This window comes from Heptranchias perlo, chromosome 5 (genome assembly GCF_035084215.1).
Source record: "Heptranchias perlo isolate sHepPer1 chromosome 5, sHepPer1.hap1, whole genome shotgun sequence".
Taxonomy (NCBI): domain Eukaryota; kingdom Metazoa; phylum Chordata; class Chondrichthyes; order Hexanchiformes; family Hexanchidae; genus Heptranchias; species Heptranchias perlo.
The window spans coordinates 128,996,090-129,023,040 of record NC_090329.1 but is presented as its reverse complement, the minus strand read 5'-3'; the positions used below and the strand labels follow the sequence as shown (position 1 = coordinate 129,023,040).

Here is a 26,951-nt window from a genome sequence, read left to right as displayed (position 1 = left end):
GCTCCAACAACACTCAAGAAGCTCGACACCATCCAGGACAAAGCAGCCCGCTTAATTGGCACCCCATCCACCACCCTAAACATTCACTCCCTTCACCACCAGCGCGCTGTGGCTGCAGTGTGTACCATCCACAGGATGCACTGCAGCAACTCGCCAAGGCTTCTTCAACAGCACCTCCCAAACCCGCGACCTCTGCCAGCTAGAAGGACAAGGGCAGCAGGTACATGGGAACAACACCACCTGCACGTTCCCCTCCAAGTCACACACCATCCCGACTTGGAAATATATCGCCGTTCCTTCATCGTCACTGGGTCAAAATCCTGGAACTCTCTTCCTAACAGCACTGTGGGAGAACCGTCACCACACGGACTGCAGCGGTTCAAGAAGGCGGCTCACCACCACCTTCTCAAGGGCAATTAGAGATGGGCAATAAATGCTGGCCTCGCCAGTGACGCCCACATCCCATGAATGAATAAAAAAAAGATTTTGGCACTTCCATAAATCCTGTTGAGTGAAAGCTTAGAATCATAGAAGTTTACAATGTGGAAACAGGCCCTTCGGCCCAACATCTCCATGTCGCCCAGTTTGTACCACTAAGCTAGTCCCAATTGCCTGCACTTGGCCCATATCCCTCTATACCCATCTTACCCATGTAACTGTCCAAATACTTTTTAAAAGACAAAATTGTACCCGCCTCTACTACTGCCTCTGGCAGCTCGTTCCAGACACTCACCACCCTTTGAGTGAAAAAATTGCCCCTCTGGACCCTTTTGTATCTCTCCCCTCTCACCTTAAATCTATGCCCCCTCGTTATAGACTCCCCTACCTTTGGGAAAAGAATAGAATAGCTTGAATTTTATCCCATCCTTTTTTTTTTGCCTTTTTGTTCGGCCTGGTGCCCCTTTTCCATATTATTCCGTGACCAGAGGTACACAGCCTGGTTTTCATTAGCTCTTGAGTAAAACAAAAAAAAATGTTTTAAAACGCGAAACAATCATCCCAGCGCCATGTGGACCTCGGGTTCTGAAACAGGTGTCGTACTCAAAGTCCAGTTCACAAGAGCACCAAACATCGAATTCCAGAAATCAAAGTCAACAAACAAAAACACAAGTCATTGGTTGGGTAAGTGCAGGGCAGGTTGGCATCTCATTGGAGTGTTGTGCCTGAGAAGTCTTCAGTGTTCCCTGTGTAGATGAGACATGCTGGTGCCGTCTAGAGGCAGAGCATCAGAACTGCCACCACCTTTCCTTCCAGTGCGAGTGTCTTGTACTCCTTTCCCACAGCTTCTAACCAGAGTGTCGACCACTGTCTGCTGCACATGGGCTCGTGACTCATTCTAACACTGGTCCTCCCTGAAATGGAAACCCATCGTAGTCCAAGTGCTTTCAACCCAGGAAATCGTACCAAAGCACAGAGATCAAGCAGGGAGCCCGAACCATCCAACTCCTTCCCTTTTAAAAATAAGTGGTGAGCAGCATCCACTGTGAGGGAGAAATGCAGAATATTTGAGTTTGCAGTGAGGGCTTTGTTCATATTTAGCAGTCAGTGGTTAGCACTTGCATAAGAGTTTAATAAAAAAATGGATAGAAAGTGGCTGGAATCACTGAAAAACGAAAAAGGTTATGACCAAAGTACAGCTCAGAGGGTGACAAATAAAACCAGAAATGGATTAAATCCATTCCATGGGAATCAATTTTTGTTAAATTGAGAAACCCAGGTGAAGGACCATAGTGCAGGACACCATCGAGGGTACATGATGGATGATGGACCATAGTGCAAGACACCATCAAGGGTATATGATGGGTGATGGACCATAGTGCAAGACACCATCAAGGGTAGATGATGGGGGAAGGACCAAAGTGCAGGACACCATCAAGGGTAGATGATGGGTGATGGACCATAGTGCAAGACACCATCAAGGGTATATGATGGGTGATGGACCATAGTGCAAGACACCATCAAGGGTAGATGTTGGGGGAAGGACCAAAGTACAGGACACCATCAAGGGTAGATGATGGGTGATGGACCATAGTGCAGGACACCATCAAGGGTATATGATGGGTGATGGACCATAGTGCAAGACACCATCAAGAGTAGATGATGGGTGATGGACCATAGTGCAGGACACCATCAAGGGTAGATGATGGGTGATGGACCATAGTGCCGGACACCATCAAGGGTAGATGATGGGGGAAGGACCATAGTGCAGGACACCATCAAGGGTAGATGATGGGGGAAGGACCATAGTGCAGGACACCATCAAGGGTAGATGATGGGTGATGGACCATAGTGCAGGACACCATCAAGGCTGAAAAGAGCAGGAGAGAAGATGAAGTAAATCAATATATTTAGCTTGGGTTTTGACAGTAGGATAATGTGAAGCTTGTAGTTCATTGGCCCTCTGAGGCACAGAGTGGCAGGATTGGTATTCACCACCGACCAGGGCAGTGCTCAGTCAGTGCTCAGTATGGGGTGAATACCAGCCTTAGATCCTGGCTGACAATCCTTGTCTGGCTAGTTCACTGATGTTAAGCGAGTGCCTCTCGAATCATCAAGTGTCCCCCTAGGGTGGGGATGGTGATCAAACTGATAATTCCGCCTCATATGCAGGAATTTATTTTTTAAAAACCTATATACAGTGGGGGGACCTAAAGTATAAAAGAGAGGGAGGGGACAGACTGTGCATTCAAATATTCCACAACACACACGATTCAAATGCTCCTGGGACCAAGGGAAGGTCATCCATGGAATGGAATCAGTCAGTGTTGAATATTCTCCCATTAGACCGATACCCCAGAGTTTGCACTTGATTGCTTCACAGAGAAACTGCTCAGAATATTATTATCCTGGAAGTGCTTTTTTTGTTGTGCGGTGAGATTCCTTTTATTGAGTGACATGGCTGATGACCAAAGTCCCACAGTGCAAGATACAACCAAGGTTGAAAGGAACAGTAAATGAGACGGTAGTAATGGTTGCAGAGACGGAAATGGTGTTGGCGGGGGGTTCTTGCTAACGTCATTTCCGTCTCATTTGACCCTGAATTGCAAATATTCATTAGACTCCACCCACCCCGTCCCCCGCCCCACCTGCCTGTTTCGGGCAGGAGCTCTGGCCACTTAAATTGATGTCCTCATGAAGATCAGGCAACCAGTGGTCAGATGGCGGTTCTGTGTTTTGTGTGATTTTGGCCCCATTACCACCTCATATCTTCTGGCGCAAACAGGGTTGGTAGCGAGAGGAAAATTGCCTCCCATATATCTAATTAACCATGGAACTGTCTGGAAGTAAACAGCCCCACCTACAAGCTTTTACAAACTTCCAAAATTGGCCTGGAAATTTCCGTGGGGTTCTCAAGATCCCCCGCTCTAAATTCAAAGGTCCGTTTACATCATTCCACTGAGGCATTCCCCTCAATTTCCCCAGGAAATCAGGAGAACACCCCCTACCCCCACCTCCTGCCTCCCCTGCGGAGTTTCAAGCCTTCATCTCCAATTGATAAGATCCGTGACTTGGGCGGATTTATAGAACATAATCCTCCCCATGGGTATTAGCAAGGTACAAATATTTTCCTTACCTCCACTGCGGTCAGACACATTCCTGACCCACCTCTGCTTAACTTGTTGTACATCTCTGTAAAATGAAACATGCATTATTACAGAGAAAGGGCATCGGGGTGGGTGGGGGCGTCGGCATCAGGGTGGGTGGGGGCGTAGGGGGGGTTCGGGGTGTCGGGGTGGGTGGGGACGCCGTGCTGTCAGGAGCAGGCCATGAAATAGAATCAGGGTCAATGGGTGTAGCGAGGCCGCACCTCGAATGCTACGTTCAGGTCCAGTCACTGAGGCGCAGGGCAAATGTCCAAACCTTGGAAGGGCCAAGATGTTAGAACTCTGAATTATAAGGAAGATTAGAAAATCACGTCAGCCTTGAAATGAGGTGAATGAGAGGGAACCTTATAGACTTGGGTAAAGTACTGAGTGGATACAAACATACAAAATTGACGGGCAGGAAAAGACCAGCTGGTCCATCAAGCCTGCCCCACACTAGATGTCCTGAGCATTGTGACTCGACACTTCCTCCCTCCCTCCCCCACACCCCTCCCCATCTCTCACCTTAGCATCACCTCCCCCTCCCTCCACCCCCCCACCCAATCCGGCAGCCATGTAATTTCCTGGGAGAGGCAAAAAAAAGAAAAACCCCAGAACCAATAAGGGAAAAAATACCCTGGAAAATTCCTCTCCGACCCCCCTCAGGCAATTGAAACCATTCCAGGAGATCACATGGACCAAGTGTTATCTGTAAAGATACTTATCTTCTGTATGATGTGATCTCTGCCCCAGTCAGGAACTGGTCCAGCTCCCTCATGAAGGCTATCCAGAGTCAATACACCAGCTGGCAATGTATAGAAAGGGTTAATCCCGAGCTCCACTTCAAGTTAAAGGGCGGCTACAGGACAGGGGAACACGGCTAGAAACTGGGTAAAGGCGAGTTCAGGACCGATGCGAGGAAGCCCAGCATCGATCAATACCTGGGCTGGGATCTGCGGAGGGGAGCGGAGTCTTTCAAGAGGCAGGTCGATGCTGCGATAGTGGGGGGAGGGCGGGAGATGGTGGGTCTCTATGGAACGATGAACTAGATGGGCTGAATGGCTTCCCTCATTTAAAATTCTCTTTTGTGAATCTTGCTGTCGCTTTAATGAGAACAGAAAATGCAGATCTGTCAGTATTTGTGAAGAGGAGAGAGTGGTTAACACTCTGGGTGGAGACCCCCTCATACTGACAAAGAGCTCACACCAGAAACATTAACCAGTCTTTTCCCTTTACAGATACTGCCAGACCTACCATAGTATTTTCAACACTTCAGAGTCACAGTGATTGCTGGCCTTCCTTTTTATCTCTTTGACATCTCTCCCTTTTGCTTTAATAAAGAATATTAAAAATCGGGTGAGGGGAGGAGTGGCTGAGGTGACTTCCAAGCCCTGCAGGATGAGGGGAATATTAAAATCTCCCGTTATAGCCACACTGTTTTTGTTACATGCTTCCCTGATCTCCGTATTTACACAACGCCCCCCCCTCCACTACATCACTATTATCAGGAGGTCTGCAGACAAACTCTCTCCAGAATCCTGGATCCTAACATCGAGAGTGAGCACAGCACATCCCCGAGTCAGTGAAGGATCTCCTTTACACTGTCACAATCAGTCAATGCAGCTGGTGGAATCACCAGGGAATCGCTGTTTGAATAATAATATATTCATAAGATCAGTCCTCCCAGTTGGAGCTGTGCTAAAAGGGAGGCCAGGGAGGGGGATACAATAGGTTCAAAGATCCCTGGGCTAAAAACATTAATCCGGGGTTCCGATTCATCGCGGACCAGCGACTCCGACATGAAGTGCCTGAGTGGACATTGAGCGAGGACATGATTGATCTTGGCTGATAACACGATGCTTCCCACAGCCAAACAGCCAGCTGACTGACACTCAACGTCAGTCAGAGTGAACAGGCAGTGGGAAGACTCCGGGTGGAGTTAAGGAACAGCAAAGGATCCAGAATTCTGGAGAGAGTTTGTCTGCAGCCCTCCTGATAATAGTGATGTAGTTGTGGGGGGGGATGTACAAGTACAGAGATCAGGGAAGCATGTAGCAAAATAATGTGATTATAATGGGAGATTTTAATTTTCACATAGACTGGGAGCAGTAAAGGCAATGAATTTCTAGAATGTACTCAAGGCAGTTTTCTAAAACAACATGTTTTAAAACCCACAATAGAACAGGTCATACTGGATTTAGTGATGAATAATAAATAAATTGCATTTATTGACATAGTAAAACATCCCAAGGTGCTTCACAGGAGCGATTATCAGACAAAATTTCACACCGAGTAACATAAAGAGACATTAGGACAGGTGACCAAAAGCTTGGTCAAAGAGGTAGGTTTTAAGGAGCGTCTTAAAACGGAGAGAGAGAGGAGGAGAGGCAGAGAGGTTTAGGGAGGGAATTCCAGAGCTTAGAGCCTAGGCAGCTGAAGGCACGGCCGCCAATGGTGGAGTGATTAAAATCGGGGATGCGCAAGAGGCCAGAATTGGAGGAGCGCGGAGATCTCGGAGGGTTGTAGGGCTGGAGGAGGTTACAGAGATAGGGAGGGGTGAGGCCATGGAGGGATTTGAAAACAAGGATGAGAATTTTAAAGCCAGGATTAGTTAACAATGGGACGGTAAGGGAACATCTTGTAAATAGAGACCACAAAATGATTGAGGGGGAGAAGAGAGATTCTCAAACAAGGCAAACTTCGAAGGGATGAGTAATGAATTGACCACAGTGAACTGGGTGAACTGTTAATGGGTAAACCTACAATCAGTGGGACGTATTTGGTACAATACAAACCTGGTACATACCCCGAAAAGGCAAAAGCTCCACGTATAGTTAAGCAACCATAGTCAACAAATGAGGTAAGGGACGGTATCAAGCGAAAAGAAAAGGCTAAAACAAATGTAAAGTGACAGTGGAATCCAGTGGATTACACGTGCTTTAAAAAGCTACAAAGAAAGTAATAAAAGGTTCTAAAAGGGAATATGATAACAAAATTAACAGCTAAACTTTTTATAACTATATTAAGAGAAAGAGAGTGGTCAGGGGGAATGTGGGCCCATTGCACAAAGGTGCAAGTTACATAAAATCTACAGCACAGAAACAAGCATTCGGCCCAACTAGTCTATATCGGTGTTTATACTCCATATGAGCCTCCAATTACCTCTTCCCACTCTGCCCCTGTATCCCTCTATTGCCTTCTCCCTCAAGTATGCATCAAGCCTCCCTTTAAATGAATCAATGGTAACCGCTTTAACCACTCCATGTGGCAATGAGTTCCACATTCTCAGGGTAAAGAAATTCCTCCTAAATTCTTTATTTGATCTGTTAGTGCCTATCTCATATTTATATCCCCTTGTTCTGGACTCACCCACAAGTGGAAACAATTTATCCTCATCCACTGTATCATAGAATCATAGAATCATAGAAGTTACAACATGGAAACAGGCCCTTCGGCCCAACATGTCCATGTCGCCCAGTTTATACCACTAAGCTAGTCCCAATTGCCTGCACTTGGCCCATATCCCTCGATACCCATCTTCCCCATGTAACTGTCCAAATGCTTTTTAAAAGACAAAATTGTACCCGCCTCTACTACTGCCTCTGGCAGCTCGTTCCAGACACTCACCACCCTTTGAGTGAAAAAATTGCCCCTCTGGATCCTTTTGTATCTCTCCCCTCTCACCTTAAATCTGTGCCCCCTCGTTATAGACTCCCCTACCTTTGGGAAAAGATTTTGACTATCGACCTTATCTATGCCCCTCATTATTTTATAGACTTCTATAAGATCACCCCTTAACCTCCTACTCTCCAGGGAATAAAGTCCCAGTCTGTCTAACCTCTCCCTGTAAGTCAAACCATCAAGTCCCGGTAGCATCCTAGTAAATCTTTTCTGCACTCTTTCTAGTTTAATAATATCCTTTCTATAATAGGGTGACCAGAACTGTACACAGTACTCCAAGTGTGGCCTCACCAATGCCCTGTACAACTTCAACAAGACATCCCAACTCCTGCATTCAATGTTCTGACCAATGAAACCAAGCATGCTGAATGCCTTCTTCACCACCCTATCCACCTGTGACTCCACTTTCAAGGAGCTATGAATCTGTACTCCTAGATCTCTTTGTTCTATAACTCTCCCCAACGCCCTACCATTAACGGAGTAGGTTCTGGCCCGATTCGATCTACCAAAATGCATCACCTCACATTTATCTAAATTAAACTCCATCTGCCATTCATCGGCCCACTGGCCCAATTTATCAAGATCCCGTTGCAATCCTAGATAACCTTCTTCACTGTCCACAATGCCACCAATCTTGGTGTCATCTGCAAACTTACTAACCATGCCTCCTAAATTCTCATCCAAATCATTAATATAAATAACAAATAACAGCGGACCCAGCACCGATCCCTGAGGCACACCGCTGGACACAGGCATCCAGTTTGAAAAACAACCCTCGACAACCACCCTCTGTCTTCTGTCGTCAAGCCAATTTTGTATCCAATTGGCTACCTCACCTTGGATCCCATGAGATTTAACCTTATGTAACAACCTACCATGCGGTACCTTGTCAAATGCTTTGCTGAAGTCCATGTAGACCACGTCTACTGCACAGCCCTCATCTATCTTCTTGGTTACCCCTTCAAAAAACTCAATCAAATTCGTGAGACATGATTTTCCTCTCACAAAACCATGCTGACTGTTCCTAATTAGTCCCTGCCTCTCCAAATGCCTGTAGATTCTGTCCCTCAGAATACCCTCTAACAACTTACCCACTACAGATGTCAGGCTCACTGGTCTGTAGTTCCCAGGCTTTTCCCTGCCGCCCTTCTTAAACAAAGGCACAACATTTGCTACCCTCCAATCTTCAGGCACCTCACCTGTAGCGGTGGATGATTCAAATATCTCTGCTAGGGGACCCGCAATTTCCTCCCTAACCTCCCATAACGTCCTGGGATACATTTCATCAGGTCCCGGAGATTTATCTACCTTGATGCGCGTTAAGACTTCCAGCACCTCCCTCTCTGTAATATGTACACTCCTCAAGACATCACTATTTATTTCCCCAAGTTCCCTAACATCCATGCCTTTCTCAACCGTAAATACCGATGTGAAATATTCATTCAGGATCTCACCCATCTCTTGTGGTTCCGCACATAGATGACCTTGTTGATCCTTAAGAGGCCCTACTCTCTCCCTAGTTACCCTTTTGCCCTTTATGTATTTGTAGAAGCTCTTTGGATTCACCTTTGCCTGATCTGCCAAAGCAATCTCATATCCCCTTTTTGCCCTCCTGATTTCTCTCTTAACTCTACTCCGGCAATCTCTATACTCTTCAAGGGATCCACTTGATCCCAGCTGCCTATGCATGTCATATGCCTCCTTCTTATTTTTGACTAGTGCCTCAATCTCCCGAGTCATCCAAGGTTCCCTACTTCTACCAGCCTTGCCCTTCACTTTATAAGGAATGTGCTTACCCTGAACCCTGGTTAACACACTTTTGAAAGCCTCCCACTTACCAGACGTCCCTTTGCCTGCCAACAGACTCTCCCAATCAACGTCTGAAAGTTCCTGTCTAATACCATCAAAATTGGCCTTTCCCCAATTTAGAATTTTAACTTTTGGGCCAGACCTATCCTTCTCCATAGCTATCTTAAAACTAATGGAATTATGATCACTGGTCCCAAAGTGATCCCTCACTAACACTTCTGTCACCTGCCCTTCCTTATTTCCCAAGAGGAGGTCAAGTTTTGCCCCCTCTCTAGTCGGGCCATCCACATACTGAATGAGAAATTCCTCCTGAATACACTCAACAAATTTCTCTCCATCCAAGCCCCTAATGCTATGGCTGTCCCAGTCAATGTTGGGAAAGTTAAAGTCCCCTACTATTACCACCCTATTTTTCTTGCAGCTGTCTGTAATCTCCTTACATATTTGCTCCTCAATTTCCCGTTGACTATTTGGGGGTCTGTAGTACAATCCTATCAAAGTGATCTCTCCCTTCTTATTTTTCAGTTCTACCCATATGGACTCAGTGGGCGAACCCTCGGATATATCCCCTCTCACTACTGCCGTGATGTTCTCCCTAATCAAGAACGCAACTCCCCCTCCTCTCTTACCTCCTGCTCTATCTTTCCTATAGCATCTGTACCCTGGAACATTGAGCTGCCAGTCCTGCCCCTCCCTTAGCCATGTTTCAGTAATAGCTATAACATCCCAGTCCCATGTACCCATCCATGCCCTGAGTTCATCTGCCTTGCCCATCAGACTTCTTGCATTGAAATAAATGCAGTTTAATCTAGACTTCCCTTGGTCTTTGCCCTGCTTTCTCAGACCATCTGTCCGGTCATGTTCTGTACACTCTCCCTTACTGCCTTTTGTTTCTGTCACCACTTTATTTCCCACTGACTTCCTGCATCGGTTCCCATCCCCCTGCCACATTAGTTTAAACCCTCCCCAACAGCACTGGCAAACACTCCCCCTAGCACATTGGTTCCAGTCCTGCCCAGATGCAGACCGTCCAATTTGTACTGGTCCCACCTCCCCCAGAACCGGTTCCAATGGCCCAGGAATTTGAATCCCTCCAGCTTGCACCATCTCTCAAGCCACGTATTCATCTTAGCTATCCTGTCATTCCTACTCTGACTAGCCCGTGGCACTGGTAGCAATCCTGAGATTACTACCTTTGAGGTCCTACTCTTTAGTTTAACTCCTAACTCCCTAAATTCAGCTTGTAGGACCTCATCCTGTTTTTTACCTATATCGTTGGTGCCTATATGCACCACGACAACTGGCTGTTCACCCTCCCCCTCCAGAATGTTCTGCAGCCGCTCCGAGACATCCTTGACCCTTGCACCAGGGAGGCAACATACCATCCTGGAGTCTCGGTTGCGTCCGCAGAAACGCCTGTCTATTCCCCTTACAATCGAGTCCCCTATCACTATAGCTCTGCCACTCTTTTTCCTGCCCTCCTGTGCAGCAGAGCCAGCCACGGTGCCATGAACCTGGCCGCTGCCACCTTCCCCTGGAGAGCCATCTCCCACAACAGTATCCAAACAGTATCGAATCCTTTCGTAATTTTAAAGACCTCTATCAGGTCTCCTCTTAGTCTTCTCTTTTACAGACGATAGTTGCATCCTCTCAATTCTGGTAACATCCTTGGAAATCTTTCCTGCGCTTTCTCCAGTGTTTCAATATCCTTTTTATAGTATGGAGACCAGGGGCATGATTTTAACCCCACGAATGGGTGGGCTGGGAGCGGGTGGGAAGGTAAAAATCATAAAAAAGTAAAACCCGATCCCAACTCGCCTCCAACTCGCCCACTTCCGGTTTAAGCGGAGGCCGATCGAGGGACGGGTCGAGGGGCGGGTCGAGGGACAGGTCGATGGCCGGGCTCTCAGCAGGCGAGTCGGTCAGTAAAATCTTTTAAGGAGGCTGCGGGCCTCCATTGTGACAGGTTTTTTATTTTTAACTCCTGGGGGCTGGTATTCCTGGACCTTCTGATTCAGGGCACGTGAGAGGGGGCGAGAGGGCCCGGATCAACAGGTAAGTGCCTTTATTGCACTGCTTGTGGGCCAGGAGACGCAGGAGTGTCTCCTCCAGGCCCAACAAGCCTACCTGCCGCGATCCCACACACACGATCGGCTGAAACCTCCCTCCAACATATCCAACCTCCCCACCACAACAATCTCCGACCCCCCTCCCCACGATCTCCGACCCCCCCTCCCCACGACCTCCGACCCCACCACAACAATCTCCGACCCCCCTCCCCACGACCTCCGACCCCCCCTCCCCACGACCTCCGACCCCACCACAACAATCTCCGACCCCCCTCCCCACGACCTCCGACCCCACCACAACGATCTCCGACCTCCCTCCCCACGATCCCCGACACTCCCCCACCACGATCTCCGACCCCCCTCCCCACGATCTCCAACCCCCCGCCCCACGATGTCCGACCCCCCGCCCCACGATCCCCGACACTCCCCCACCACGATCTCCGACCCCCCTCCCCACGATCTCCGACCCCCCCTCCCCACGATCTCCGACCCCCCTCCCCACGATCTCCGACCTCCCTCCCCACGATCTCCGACCCCCCTCCCCACAATCTCCAACCCCCCCTCCCCACGATCTCCGACCCCCCCTCCCCACGATCTCCGACCCCCCCTCCCCACGATCTCCGACCCCCCTCCCCACGATCTCCGACCCCCCGCCCCACGATCTCCGACCCCCCGCCCCACGATCCCCGAACCCCCACCACGATCTCCTACCCCCCCACCACGATCTCCGACCCCCCCTACCATTGAAAATTGCCACCATTTCAGACACTCCCACCCAACCCGCCCATTTCTGGTTTTCACGGGGGCGGGACGAGTGGTGGGCAGCCAATCTGCTCCCAGGAGGCGGGTCGGGCCTTAAAACCTTTCAAGGAGGCTTCAGGCCTCCATTTTAAACTAATTCCCCATTTCAACCTCAGGGGGCTGGGATTCCCGGGCCTTCTGTTTTACGCCTCCTGAAAGGAGGCGAGAAGGCCCGAGACTGACAGGTAGATGCCTAGAAAGGCACAGCTTGTGGGCCTGGAGGAGCAGGAGTGCTTCCCCCAGGCCCAACAAGCCTACCTGCACCGACTCCCCTCCACCCCCATCGATCGTGGACCCCCGACACCTGATCGCAAACCCCCAACCCCGACTCCCCGACCCTGATCCTCCTCCTCAATGATCGTGGACCCCGCGATGACCCCCGATCCCGCCCCTCCTGTGACTGACCCCAATCCCATCCCCCATGACTCGCTACCCCCGTGCCCACTTATGCCCACCTGTGCCCCATGCCCCTTGCCCACCTGCGGCCCTTGCCCACCCATGCCCCTGTGCCCGCCCATGCCCCCCCCATCCGCCCCCCCATCCATGCAAACAAAGACTTACCTGCAGACTTACCTGCACAGGTCCTCTCCCTGGCTGCTCTCCCGTCTGACTGCGACCAGCCTGCCAATCAGGCCGGTCAGTCTGATCGGAAATCGACAAAAGAAAATAAAAGACGTCCTTACGTCAAAATCGTACGGACGTCGCGAAACCCGTACTAATGGGCTTCCCGAACCCAAATTGACCCCCTGACCCCTTCACTGCTCTGTTTGAAAATTGAGCCCAGTGAGTTAGAACGGAGTCCTGTGCACATTGTGAAAACTCCACCCCCTTCTGCCCTTTCACTCTCTCTCCCTGCCAGTTTATTTGGCGATAGTTGAAATCTCCCATGATTATGATTCTGTTTATTTAGCCATTTCGTGTATTTGCCGACATATTTCTCTCTCCAGTTCCTTCCCACTATTTGGTGGTCTGTCGTATACCCCTAATACTGTGACCGATTCCTTCCTGAACTTTATCTCAATCCATATGGATTCTGTTTCTATCTCTATTAGTTATGTCCTTTCTTGCTACTGTCATTGTTATATTTGATTAACGCAGCTACACCACTCCCCTTCTTCCTTCCCTATCCTTTCTAAATACACCTGTAGTTTTTTAACTGCCAATCCTGTCCTGTCTGCAGCCGTGTTTCTGTTATCCCTATTACATCTATTTCCCCAACTTCGAATTATTGCCTCCAATTCTCTCATTTTGATGCTGGTGCTCTGTGCATTCCTATACAGGCAGTTTCATCTGCTCTCATTTTTCATTACTCCTGCTTTACTTTTATCGATATTTTACTATTACTTCTTATTACCTTTTCTGTTCCCTGTGTATTTATGTTATCTTTATCTTTTTCTCTAATCTTAAAATTAGAGCTATGCTGTTCAATGGCGATGTCAGAAAGCGCTTTTTCATACAAAGGGAAGTGGAAATATGGAACTCTCTCCCCCAAAAAGCTGTGGATACCAGGGGACAATTGGAATTTGCAAGACTGAGATTGATAGACCTTAACCGGATTATTGTGTCCAATTCTGGGCACCACACTTTAGGAAAGATGTCAAGGCCTTGGAGAGAGTGCAGAAGAGATTTACTAGAACGGTACCAGGGACGAAGGGTCTCACTTATCTGGAGAGACTGGAGAAGCTGGGATTGTTCTCCTTAGAGCAGAGAAGGTGAAGGGGAGATTTAATAGAGGTGTTCAAAATCATGAGGGGTTTTGATTGAGTAAATAGGGAGAAACGGTTTCCACTGGCAGGAGTGTCAGTAACCAAAGGACATAGATTTAAAATAATTGGCAAAAAAGCCAAGTGGGAGATGAGGAAAAATGTTTTTTACGCAGCGAGTTGTTATGATCTGGAATTCACTGCCTGAAAGGGCGGTGGAAGCAGATTCAATAATAACTTTCAAAAGGGAATTGGATAAATACTTGAAGGGGAAAAAATTATATGGCTATGGGGAAAGAGCAGGGGAGTGGGACTAATTGGATAGCTCTTTCAAAGAGCCAGCACAGGCACAATGGGCCGAATGACCTTCTTCCATGCTGTATGATTCGATGATAGATTTATGTTAGGAAAGAGTATCAAGGAATATGGAGCAAAGACAAGTAAATGGGGTTGAGGTATAGATCAGCCATGTTCTAACTGAATGGTACAGCAGGCTTGAGGGGCTGAATGGCCTACTCCTGATCCTATGTTGATGATAGAGAACCACTTACTGATTGTGAATTCCACACGGAGGAAGCAGTTGGTGAAGCTCTCCAGACTGATCCTTCCTGCCGAGTCCCCATATCTCAGAGCCATGAGTTTGAGCACCGAGTTAGTGACTCCAAAACCTGAGAGACACAAAGAAAAGCAGCAATGAGCTCAACAGAGGGAATCAGTGCTGGTTATCGAACAAGACAAGAACTACAATTAAACAGGGAAACATTGATATTTACCACGAGACCCTCACCTACCGGTTAGATACAGAGTACAGCTCCCTCTACACTGTCTCATCAAACACTCCCAGGACAGATACAGTACGGTTTAGATACAGAGTACAGCTCCCTCTACACTGTCTCATCAAACACTCCCAGGACAGGTACAGCATGGGTTAGATACAGAGTACAGCTCCCTCTACACTGTCCCAAACACTCCCAGGACAGGTACAGTACGGGTTAGATACAGAGTAAAGCTCCCTCTACACTGTCTCATCAAACACTCCCAGGACAGATACAGCACGGGTTAGATACAGAGTACAGCTCCCTCTACACTGTCTCATCAAACACTCCCAGGACAGGTACAGCACGGGTTAGATACAGAGTAAAGCTCCCTCTACACTGTCCCATCAAACACTCCCAGGACAGATACAGTACGGGTTAGATACAGAGTAAAGCTCCCTCTACACTGTCCCATCAAACACTCCCAGGACAGATACAGTACGGGTTAGATACAGAGTAAAGCTCCCTCTACACTGTCCCATCAAACACTCCCAGGACAGATACAGTACGGGTTAGATACAGAGTACAGCTCCCTCTACACTGTCTCATCAAACACTCCCAGGACAGATACAGTACGGGTTAGATACAGAGTAAAGCTCCCTCTACACTGTCCCATCAAACACTCCCAGGACAGATACAGCACGTTTAGATACAGAGTAAAGCTCCCTCTACACTGTCCCATCAAACACTCCCAGGACAGGTACAGCACGGGTTAGATACAGAGTAAAGCTCCCTCTACACTGTCTCATCAAACACTCCCAGGACAGATACAGTACGGGTTAGATACAGAGTACAGCTCCCTCTACACTGTCTCATCAAACACTCCCAGGACAGATACAGTACGGGTTAGATACAGAGTAAAGCTCCCTCTACACTGTCTCATCAAACACTCCCAGGACAGATACAGTACGGGTTAGATACAGAGTACAGCTCCCTCTACATTGTCTCATCAAACACTCCCAGGACAGGTACAGCACGGGTTAGATACAGAGTAAAGCTCCCTCTACACTGTCTCATCAAACACTCCCAGGACAGATACAGTACGGGTTAGATACAGAGTACAGCTCCCTCTACACTGTCTCATCAAACACTCCCAGGACAGATACAGTACGGGTTAGATACAGAGTAAAGCTCCCTCTACACTGTCCCATCAAACACTCCCAGGACAGGTACAGCACGGGTTAGATACAGAGTAAAGCTCCCTCTACACTGTCCCATCAAACACTCCCAGGACAGGTACAGCACGGGTTAGATACAAAGTAAAGCTCCCTCTACACTGTCGCATCAAACACTCCCAGGACTGCTACAGCACGGTTCAGATACAGAGTAAAGCTCCCTCTACACAGTCCCATCAAACACTCCCAGGACTGGTACAGCACGGTTCAGATACAGAGTAAAGCTCCCTCTACACTGTCCCATCAAACACTCCCAGGACTGGTACAGCACGGTTCAGATACAGAGTAAAGCTCCCTCTACACTGTCCCATCAAACACTCCCAGGACTGGTACAGCACGGTTCAGATACAGAGTAAAGCTCCCTCTACACTGTCCCTTCAAACACTCCCAGGACTGGTACAGCACGGGTTAGATACAGAGTACAGCTCCCTCTACACTGTCCCATCAAACACTCCCAGGACTGGTACAGCACGGGTTAGATACAGAGTAATGCTAATCCCAGGCCTTGGCCCCTCTCAGTGATCGATCCTAGAGTACCACCCCTAGCAGAGGCCTGCCAGCTGGCTGCCCACTAGCCTGAAGAGAAAGTGCTTCTCACAAGTGTTCTTACTCTTAAACGCCAGGGCAAAGAATGAGGAGGTTGAGAACTCCAACTTTGTCAATTCCCTCCGTACTCTTGGAAAAATGAGCTCACCTCAAAGTCCCCTCTTCTCCAAAGAAAACAAGCCCAACATCGTTAACCTCTCCTCGTAAGTTAAACTCCCAATGGCCGATCCTAATACAGCATCTTTGGAAACCTCAGATTCCGTGGAACATAAGAACATCGGAAATAGGAGCAGGAGTAGGCCAAACGGCCCCTCGAGCCTGCTCCGCCATTCAATAAGATCATGGCTGATCTTCAACCTCAACTCCACTTTCCCGCCCGATCCCCATATCCCTTGATTCCCTTAGTGTCCAAAAATCTATCGATCTCAGTCTTGAATATATTCATGATGTGGAGATGCCGGTGATGGACTGGGGTGGACAAATGTAAGGAATCTTACAACACCAGGTTATAGTCCAACTGTTTTATTTGAAAATCACAAGCTTTCGGAGCTTTCGGAAATAAAACTGTTGGACTATAACCTGGTGTTGTAAGATTCCTTACATTTGAATATATTCAACGACTGAGCATCCACAGCCCTCTGGGGTAGAGAATTCCAAAGATTCATAACCCTCTGAGTCTCAGTCCTATATGGCCGACCCCTTATCTTGAGACTATGTCCCCTAGTTCTAGACTCTCCAGCCAGGGGAAACAATCTCTCAGCATCTACCCTGTCAAGTCCTCTCAGAATTTTATACATTTCAACGAGATCACCTCTCATTCTTCTAAACTCCAGAGAGTATAGGCCCATTCTACTCAATCTCTCCTCACAGGACAACCCTCTTATCCCAGGAATCAATCTAGTGAACCTTCATTGCACCCCCTCTAAGGCAAGTATATCCTTCCTTAGGTAAGGAGACCAAAACTGTACACAATACTCCAGGTGTGGTCTCACTAGAACCCTATATAATTGCAGCAAGACATCTTTACTCTTATACACCAGTCCCCTTGCAATAAAAGCCAACAGACCGTTTTCCTTCCTAATCGTTTGTTGTATCTGCACGTTAACTTTTTGTGATTCATGTACAAGGACACCCAAATCCCTCTGACTACCAACATTTCTTAGTCTCTCATCTTTTAAAGAATATTCTGCTTTTCTATTCTTCCTACCAAAGTGAATAACCTCACATTTCCCCACATTATACTCCATCTGCCACCTTCTTGCCCACTCATTTAACCTGTCTGTATCCCTTTGCAGACTCTGTGTCCTCCTCACAGCTTACTTTCCCACCTAACTTTGTATTGTCAGTAAACTTGGATACATTACACTCGGTCCCTTCATCCAAGTCATTAATATCGATTGTAAACAGCTGATTGTAAACAATCACTGATCCTTGTGGCACCCCACGAGTTACAGCCTGCCAACCCGAAAACGACCCATTTATTCCTACTCTCTGTTTTCTGTCTGTTAACCAATCCTCAATCCAGGCTAATATATTACCCCCCAATCCCATGGGCCCTAATCTTGTGTGACAGCCTCTTGCGTGGCACCTTATCGAATGCCTTTTGAAAATCTAAATACACTCCATCCACTGGTTCCCCCTTATCCACCCTGCTAGTTACACCCTCAAAAAACTCTAACAGATTTGTCAAATACGATTTCCCTTTGATAAAACCGTGTGGACTATGTCTAATTGTATTATGATTTTCTAAATGCCCTGTTATTACGTCCTTTACTATTAATAGAGGAATGAGTGTGGTACTTACCAACTCCCTGCAAGCTGTGAGATAGCTGTGTCACATCCAGCATTCCTGAGCCATCCACATCACTCTTACGGAAGAGATCCTAACACACAGATAAAACAGCTCAGACAGCTTTCCTCCTGGAAAGAGGCCGCACTGTCCTGACAAAGTGACACTTCTAACCCCATTTTCATGTTTCTTTCTCCCCCCATCTCCCGCTCAAAAATTTCTCTTTTACTCCCCTCCTCCCACCTTGATTCCTTCTGCCAAGTGGCCATCTGTGAGCTCAGACAGTCCCAGCAAGCTATTTGGCCTTGGGGAGGGCATCGCAGCTGAGCCTGATTCTGCCCTCGCCCACCATCAACATACTCGAAACTGCCAGCAAGACGGAGGGTGAGGGGGGCAGGGAACGGGTCGCTGAGTAACGAATGATTGGACAGGGAACGGGTCGCTGAGTAACGAATGATTGGACAGGGAACGGGTCGCTCAGTAATGAATGATTGGACAGGGAACGGGTCGCTGAGTAACGAATGATTGGACAGGGAACGGGTCGCTGAGTAACGAATGATTGGACAGGGAACGGGTCGCTGAGTAACCAATGATTGGACAGGGAACGGGTCGCTCAGTAAAGAATGATTGGACAGGGAACGGGTCGCTGAGTAACGAATGATTGGACAGGGAACGGGTCGCTCAGTAACGAATGATTGGACAGGGAACGGGTCGCTCAGTAACGAATGATTGGACAGGGAACGGGTCGCTCAGTAACGAATGATTGGACAGGGAACGGGTCGCTGAGTAACGAATGATTGGACAGGGAACGGGTCGCTGAGTAACGAATGATTGGACAGGGAACGGGTCGCTGAGTAACCAATGATTGGACAGGGAACGGGTCGCTCAGTAAAGAATGATTGGACAGGGAACGGGTCGCTCAGTAACCAATGATTGGACAGGGAACGGGTCGCTCAGTAACGAATGATTGGACAGGGAACGGGTCGCTGAGTAACCAATGATTGGACAGGGAACGGTTCGCTGAGTAACGAATGATTGGACAGGGAACGGGTCGCTCAGTAACGAATGATTGGACAGGGAACGGGTCGCTGAGTAACGAATGATTGGACAGGGAACGGGTCGCTGAGTAACGAATGATTGGACAGGGAACGGGTCGCTTAGTAACGAATGATTGGACAGGGAACGGGTCGCTGAGTAACGAATGATTGGACAGGGAACGGGTCGCTCAGTAACGAATGATTGGACAGGGAACGGGTCGCTGAGTAACGAATGATTGGACAGGGAACGGGTCGCTGAGTAACGAATGATTGGACAGGGAACGGGTCGCTTAGTAACGAATGATTGGACAGGGAACGGGTCGCTCAGTAACGAATGATTGGACAGGGAACGGGTCGCTCAGTAACGAATGATTGGACAGGGAACGGGTCGCTGAGTAACGAATGATTGGACAGGGAACGGGTCGCTTAGTAACGAATGATTGGACAGGGAACGGGTCGCTCAGTAACGAATGATTGGACAGGGAACGGGTCGCTCAGTAACGAATGATTGGACAGGGAACGGGTCGCTGAGTAACCAATGATTGGACAGGGAACGGGTCGCTGAGTAACCAATGATTGGACAGGGAACGGGTCGCTGAGTAACCAATGATTGGACAGGGAACGGGTCGCTCAGTAACGAATGATTGGACAGGGAACGGGTCGCTGAGTAACGAATGATTGGACAGGGAACGGGTCGCTGAGTAACCAATGATTGGACAGGGAACGGGTCGCTCAGTAACGAATGATTGGACAGGGAACGGGTCGCTGAGTAACCAATGATTGGACAGGGAACGGGTCGCTGAGTAACGAATGATTGGACAGGGAACGGGTCGCTGAGTAACCAATGATTGGACAGGGAACGGGTCGCTGAGTAACGAATGATTGGACAGGGAACGGGTCGCTCAGTAATGAATGATTGGACAGGGAACGGGTCGCTCAGTAACGAATGATTGGACAGGGAACGGGTCGCTCAGTAACGAATGATTGGACAGGGAACGGGTCGCTGAGTAACCAATGATTGGACAGGGAACGGGTCGCTGAGTAACGAATGATTGGACAGGGAACGGGTCGCTCAGTAACGAATGATTGGACAGGGAACGGGTCGCTGAGTAACGAATGATTGGACAGGGAACGGGTCGCTCAGTAACGAATGATTGGACAGGGAACGGGTCGCTGAGTAACGAATGATTGGACAGGGAACGGGTCGCTGAGTAACGAATGATTGGACAGGGAACGGGTCGCTCAGTAACGAATGATTGGACAGGGAACGGGTCGCTCAGTAACGAATGATTGGACAGGGAACGGGTCGCTGAGTAACGAATGATTGGACAGGGAACGGGTCGCTGAGTAACCAATGATTGGACAGGGAACGGGTCGCTCAGTAACGAATGATTGGACAGGGAACGGGTCGCTGAGTAACGAATGATTGGACAGGGAACGGGTCGCTGAGTAACGAATGATTGGACAGGGAACGGGTCGCTGAGTGACGAATGATTGGACAGGGAACGGGTCGCTCAGTAACGAATGATTGGACAGGGAACGGGTCGCTGAGTAACGAATGATTGGACAGGGAACGGGTCGCTCAGTAACGAATGATTGGACAGGGAACGGGTCGCTCAGTAACGAATGATTGGACAGGGAACGGGTCGCTGAGTAACGAATGATTGGACAGGGAACGGGTCGCTCAGTAACGAATGATTGGACAGGGAACGGGTCGCTGAGTAACGAATGATTGGACAGGGAACGGGTCGCTGAGTAACGAATGATTGGACAGGGAACGGGTCGCTCAGTAACGAATGATTGGACAGGGAACGGGTCGCTGAGTAACGAATGATTGGACAGGGAACGGGTCGCTCAGTAACGAATGATTGGACAGGGAACGGGTCGCTGAGTAACGAATGATTGGACAGGGAACGGGTCGCTGAGTAACGAATGATTGGACAGGGAACGGGTCTCTGAGTGACGAATGATTGGACAGGGAACGGGTCGCTCAGTAACGAATGATTGGACAGGGAACGGGTCGCTCAGTAACGAATGATTGGACAGGGAACGGGTCGCTCAGTAACGAATGATTGGACAGGGAACGGGTCGCTCAGTAACGAATGATTGGACAGGGAACGGGTCGCTTAGTAACGAATGATTGGACAGGGAACGGGTCGCTCAGTAACGAATGATTGGACAGGGAACGGGTCGCTCAGTAACGAATGATTGGACAGGGAACGGGTCGCTTAGTAACGAATGATTGGACAGGGAACGGGTCGCTCAGTAACGAATGATTGGACAGGGAACGGGTCGCTCAGTAACGAATGATTGGACAGGGAACGGGTCGCTGAGTAACGAATGATTGGACAGGGAAAGGGTCGCTCAGTAACGAATGATTGGACAGGGAACGGGTCGCTGAGTAACGAATGATTGGACAGGGAACGGGTCGCTCAGTAACGAATGATTGGACAGGGAACAGGTCGCTCAGTAACGAATGATTGGACAGGGAACGGGTCGCTGAGTAACGAATGATTGGACAGGGAACGGGTCGCTGAGTAACGAATGATTGGACAGGGAACGGGTCGCTGAGTAACGAATGATTGGACAGGGAACGGGTCGCTCAGTAACGAATGATTGGACAGGGAACGGGTCGCTGAGTAACGAATGATTGGACAGGGAACGGGTCGCTGAGTAACGAATGATTGGACAGGGAACGGGTCGCTGAGTAACGAATGATTGGACAGGGAACGGGTCGCTGAGTAACGAATGATTGGACAGGGAACGGGTCGCTGAGTAACGAATGATTGGACAGGGAACGGGTCGCTCAGTAACGAATGATTGGACAGGGAACGGGTCGCTGAGTAACGAATGATTGGACAGGGAACGGGTCGCTGAGTAACGAATGATTGGACAGGGAACGGGTCGCTCAGTAACGAATGATTGGACAGGGAACGGGTCGCTCAGTAACGAATGATTGGACAGGGAACGGGTCGCTGAGTAACGAATGATTGGACAGGGAACGGGTCGCTCAGTAACGAATGATTGGACAGGGAACGGGTCGCTCAGTAACGAATGATTGGACAGGGAACTGGTCGCTCAGTAACCAATGATTGGACAGGGAACGGGTCGCTCAGTAACGAATGATTGGACAGGGAACGGGTCGCTCAGTAACGAATGATTGGACAGGGAACGGGTCGCTCAGTAACGAATGATTGGACAGGGAACGGGTCGCTCAGTAACGAATGATTGGACAGGGAACGGGTCGCTCAGTAACGAATGATTGGACAGGGAACGGGTCGCTGAGTAACGAATGATTGGACAGGGAACGGGTTGCTGAGTAACGAATGATTGGACAGGGAACGGGTCGCTGAGTAACGAATGATTGGACAGGGAACGGGTCGCTCAGTAACAATCAGGAATGTGAACCTCAGCTGATTTTAACTGAAGGAAACAAGAGCTTTGAACACCTGCTCCTTCTAGGTTGGAAGTCAGGCATCCCGGGACTGGAGGGGGCAGGAAATTGAGGTGCAACCCATCTGCGCCTGGTTTTTATCTCGGAGAGCTTCACAGGCAAATTCAAACAGAGAGTGGGCTGCGTACATCTCCCACGCTCCCCCCCGCCCCCGCCACTCCCTCCTGTCCTGCGTCAGTTTGGGATGTTTCTGGCCGGATTTCCAGCTATCCCGCAATACCCACCATGCCCCAGAAATGTGGCCAAGGGAAGGAAGCTGCTACATGGCTGCTGGTGGCCAGGCAGAATTGAAGGTCCACCCATCGGACAACTTCACTGAACACTTTGGGAGGACGTTTAATTCGTCAGCTCTGCCGGCCTGTGGCAGCCTCCCATAGAGTCCTCGACCTTCCGCTGGGTGAACACCCCTGTAGTGTCACTATTGGCAGGGCTGGCCACCCACCCCCACCCCCACCCCAATAGGGAAATGACCCCATGCGACAGGTGAAGGGGGTTTAAGGTGTGATTCAGCCGCTGCACTACAAGAGGATTGGAGGTTGTGTGCACACACGGGGCGTGCAATCTGAAGGAAACTGGTGAACGTGGAGTGGGCTTATCAGTGAATGATTGGACAGGGTTGACTGATGAGCAGAGGAAGTCTCTGGAATAAAGAAGGAACAGGGGAACCCCTGAGTTCATTGAAAAGATAGTTTTTGTTCCATTAATTCTTAGAATGCGAGCGACACTGGGCAAAGCAGCATTTATCACTCACCCCCAGTTGCCCTGATGCGTTAACAGTCAACCAGGTAATGTGGGATTGAAGTCACATATAGGCCAGACCGGGTAAGGACGGCAGGTTTCTTTCCCTGAAGGACATTAACGAACCAGTTGGGTTTTTAATGACACTCTGGCAGCTTCATGGTCACTTTCTCGTGCCAACCCACAAATGATCAGATTTATTGAACTCAATTTCACATCTTGCTATGGTGGGATTTGAACTCCCGACCTTGGCTTGCTGATCCAGTACCATAACCACTGCCATCCCAAGCGATCCGAGAGGAGATTAACGAGCCAGGGGGGTCAAAGGTTATGGAGTTGCCCAAAGCAATTAACAGTGGACAGTGTCTCTGAGCTCGAAGGTGTCATGAGGACTGGCCGCTGGTCAAGCCCACACCGGCTATGGTGGATTACAGCGATGGATAATAAGAGTGAACAGCACACCTCACGTGTTAGTCAGCGATGACCCGGACGTACCTTGTGAAACTGTTCTCATTTGCTTCATCTTACCTTAAAAAACCCAAGTTTTCCCCACAGCCGTCTGAAATCGTGCTTGTCCAGTCTTCCTGTTCCACTGAACTGCGTCACTAGTTAAGTCTTAACCTGCCGACCACAGTGTGTAAAACATGAGCGTAATTTGTCAGGCAATTATCCTGCTGGCTGCCCGGCCTGAACTGACATCGTGTAACAAGGGCATGATTCGCAGGATAGTACCTAAAGAGGCAGGGGTCTGTGGTGGTGAAGGAGTTTTTAAGAACCAGGGGGATAGATCGGGTGATAGCGAATCGACAGCCTGTCTTACATCTCTCCCCATTTTTATTTCCACTGAAGTCAATGGGGAGAGATGTAATAAGGGGCTGTCGACTGACAGTCACCCGTTTTACACAACTGAATAACGTCACCATCAATCCCCAGGGTGTGTGAGGCCTGTGGAAATCCAGGCACATGTTTATGTGTCTCCAAACCACTGATAAATTCACATGGCTGAAGTTTGTGTCTGTCCAATGTCACACTCTCTCCTCACCGAGACACACCCCACTTACCCGAGACTGGAGAATATAGGTGCAGATTGACAAGACCCAAGGCTTAAGGAACCCCAACTATGCACTGCTGGAGTTTAACAAACTAAAAGAGCCCACATTACCAGCGTGGAGCACTGGGGAGCTTTTCGATGCTTGTCCAGCTAGCACGAATGGATGGAATCTCAGGCCCCAGATGGGGGTCCACCCCTCCCCCCAGACGCGGGTCCGCCCCTCCCCCCCAGATGCGGCTACCCCCAGACGTCTGTCCACACGCGCACCCCCCCCCTGCAGATGTGGGTCCGCCCCCTCCCCCCCGCCTCCCCACCTGGGCAGAAACTGATCTCTCTGACCACAGAGTTTGCTCCATCTCCAAGGACAGTTCTAGATAGCTTTCTTCCCTCATCTGGTTTGACAATGTGCCCTTCATTTTGTGATCCTTGGTTTAATGTCTCATCTGAAAGGCAGCACCTCTGACAGTGCAGCACTCCCTCAAGCACTGCACTGGAGTGTCAGCCTGGATTAGCAGCACAGGTGCTACCAGCCTGGCTGAGTGAACATCGAGAAGGGCGGAGAGACAGAGGAGGATGCATGGGGACACACGGAGGCTGGGGAAAAATATAGATGCACGGGAAGGCTGGAGAAATATGAAGATTTGCGGGAAGGCTGGGGGAAACATATAGATGTACGGGAAGGCTGAGGGAATGTGATGCACGGGAACATAGGAACATAGGAATATAGGAACAGGAGTAGGCCATTCAGCCCCTCATGCCTGCTCCGCCATTTAATAAGATCATGGCTGATCTGTGATCTAACTCCATATACCCGCCTTTGGCCCATATCCCTTAATACCTTTGGTTGCCAAAAAGCTATCTATCTCACATTTAAATTTAGCAATTGAGCTAGTATCAATTGCCGTTTGCGGAAGAGAGTTCCAAACTTCTACCACCCTTTGTGTGTAGAAATGTTTTCTAATCTCGCTCCTGAAAGGTCTGGCTCTAATTTGTAGACTGTGCCCCCTACTCCTAGAATCCCCAACCAGCGGAAATAGTTTCTCTCTCTCCATCCTATCTGTTCCCCTTAATATCTTATAAACTTCAATCAGATCACCCCTTAACCTTCGAAACTCTCAAGAATACAACCCCAATTTGTGTAATCTTTCCTCGTAACTTAATCCTTGAAGTCCGGGTATCATTCTAGTAAACCTACGCTGCACTCCCTCCAAGGCCAATATGTCCTTCCGAGGGTGCGGTGCCCAGAACTGCTCACAGTGCTCCAGGTGCGATCTAACCAGGGTTTTGTGTAGCTGCAGCATAACTTCTGTCCCCTTGTACTCTTGTCCTCTAGATATAAAGGCCAGCATTCCATTAGCCTTATTGATTATTTTCTGCACCTGTTCATGACACTTCAATGATCTATGTATCTGAACCCCTAAGTCCCTTTGGACATCCACTGTTTTTAACTTTTTACCATTTAGAAAGTACCCTGTTCTATCCTTTTTTGATCCAAAATGGATGACCTCACATTTGTCTACATTGAATTCCATTTGCCACAGTTTTGCCCATTCACCAAATCTATCAATATCGCTTTGTAATTTTATGTTTTCATCTACATTGCTTACAATGCCACCAATCTTTCTGTCATCGGATATGAGACTTTCTATGGACTATAACTTGGTGTTGTAAAATTGTTTACAATTCATCTAAGTCGTTAATAAATATTGTGAATAATTGAGGCCCCAAGACAGATCCCTGCGGGACTCCACTAGTCACATCCTGCCAATGTGAGTACCTCCCCATTATCCCTACTCTCTATCACCTTTCGCTCAGCCAACTTCCTAACCAAGTCCGTACTTTTCCCTCGATTCCATGGGCTTCTATCTTAGTTAACAGTCTCTTATGTGGGACATTATCAAATGCCTTCTGGAAGTCCATATAAATAACATCCATTGACATTCCCCTGTCCACTACTTTAGTCACCTCTTCAAAAAATTCAATCAGGTTTGTCAGGCACGACCTACCTTTCACAGATCCATGCTGGCTCTCTCTGATTAACTGAAAATTCTCGAGCTGTTCAGTCACCCTATCCTTAATTATAGACTCCAGCCTTTTCCCCACAACAGATGTTAGGCTAACTGGTCTATAATTCTCCAGTTTCCCTCTCTCTCCTTTCTTAAAAAGCGAAGTGACATGTGCTGGGGGGATATGATTCATGGGAAGGCTGGGGAGCTCATGGGGCAACATGGAAATGCCGAGGAAGACGTGGGGGGCGGAGGGTTCATTTCTGCCTGAGCTCCCCCACTCAATTGCCATGACTTCAGCTCAAGAGTCACGAAAACTATGGAACAAGGGGGTAAACAGTGGGCCAATCCACCCTGGGAAATTAATCCTCAATGAAACACATGGGAGTCAGGGGAAGGCAGGGGTGACATAGGAACACAAGGAAAGACCCATACAGAGGGGGAGAAAATAAAAAAAACAATTAAAAACAAGGGTGAGGTGATAATCCAGTGTGTACCATGAATATGTGGAGAGGTGAATTCCAGTTGAAGGATACACCCATCAGCAGCACAATCCCTCTGCAGCTATCCAGGCTGAAACCTTCCGATATCTTCTGGTCTATGATAATCAAGGAAAAGAATCCGGGCTCAGAGACTGCTGCAGATACACAGCACCCAAAGGAGGAACTGCAGATCAATACCTCAGGTGGGTCC

General features: G+C 48.7%; 1 protein-coding gene across 1 annotated transcript in view; it reads right to left on the bottom strand.

Annotated features, from left to right (window-relative positions):
- Positions 1-413: 413 nt before the first annotated feature.
- LOC137322206 (calpain-14-like) overlaps positions 414-26,951 on the bottom strand; it is a 110,367-nt gene continuing 83,829 nt past the window's right edge. The window contains exons 18-23 of the mRNA XM_067985321.1: positions 26,795-26,856; positions 23,730-23,798; positions 17,988-18,066; positions 14,199-14,315; positions 3,575-3,630; positions 414-1,481 (exon numbers count right to left, since the gene is read on the bottom strand). Of these exons, the coding sequence (XP_067841422.1) occupies positions 1,455-1,481; positions 3,575-3,630; positions 14,199-14,315; positions 17,988-18,066; positions 23,730-23,798; positions 26,795-26,856 (410 nt within the window). The 3' untranslated portion in view covers positions 414-1,454. The remainder of the gene's footprint in view (positions 1,482-3,574; positions 3,631-14,198; positions 14,316-17,987; positions 18,067-23,729; positions 23,799-26,794; positions 26,857-26,951) is intronic.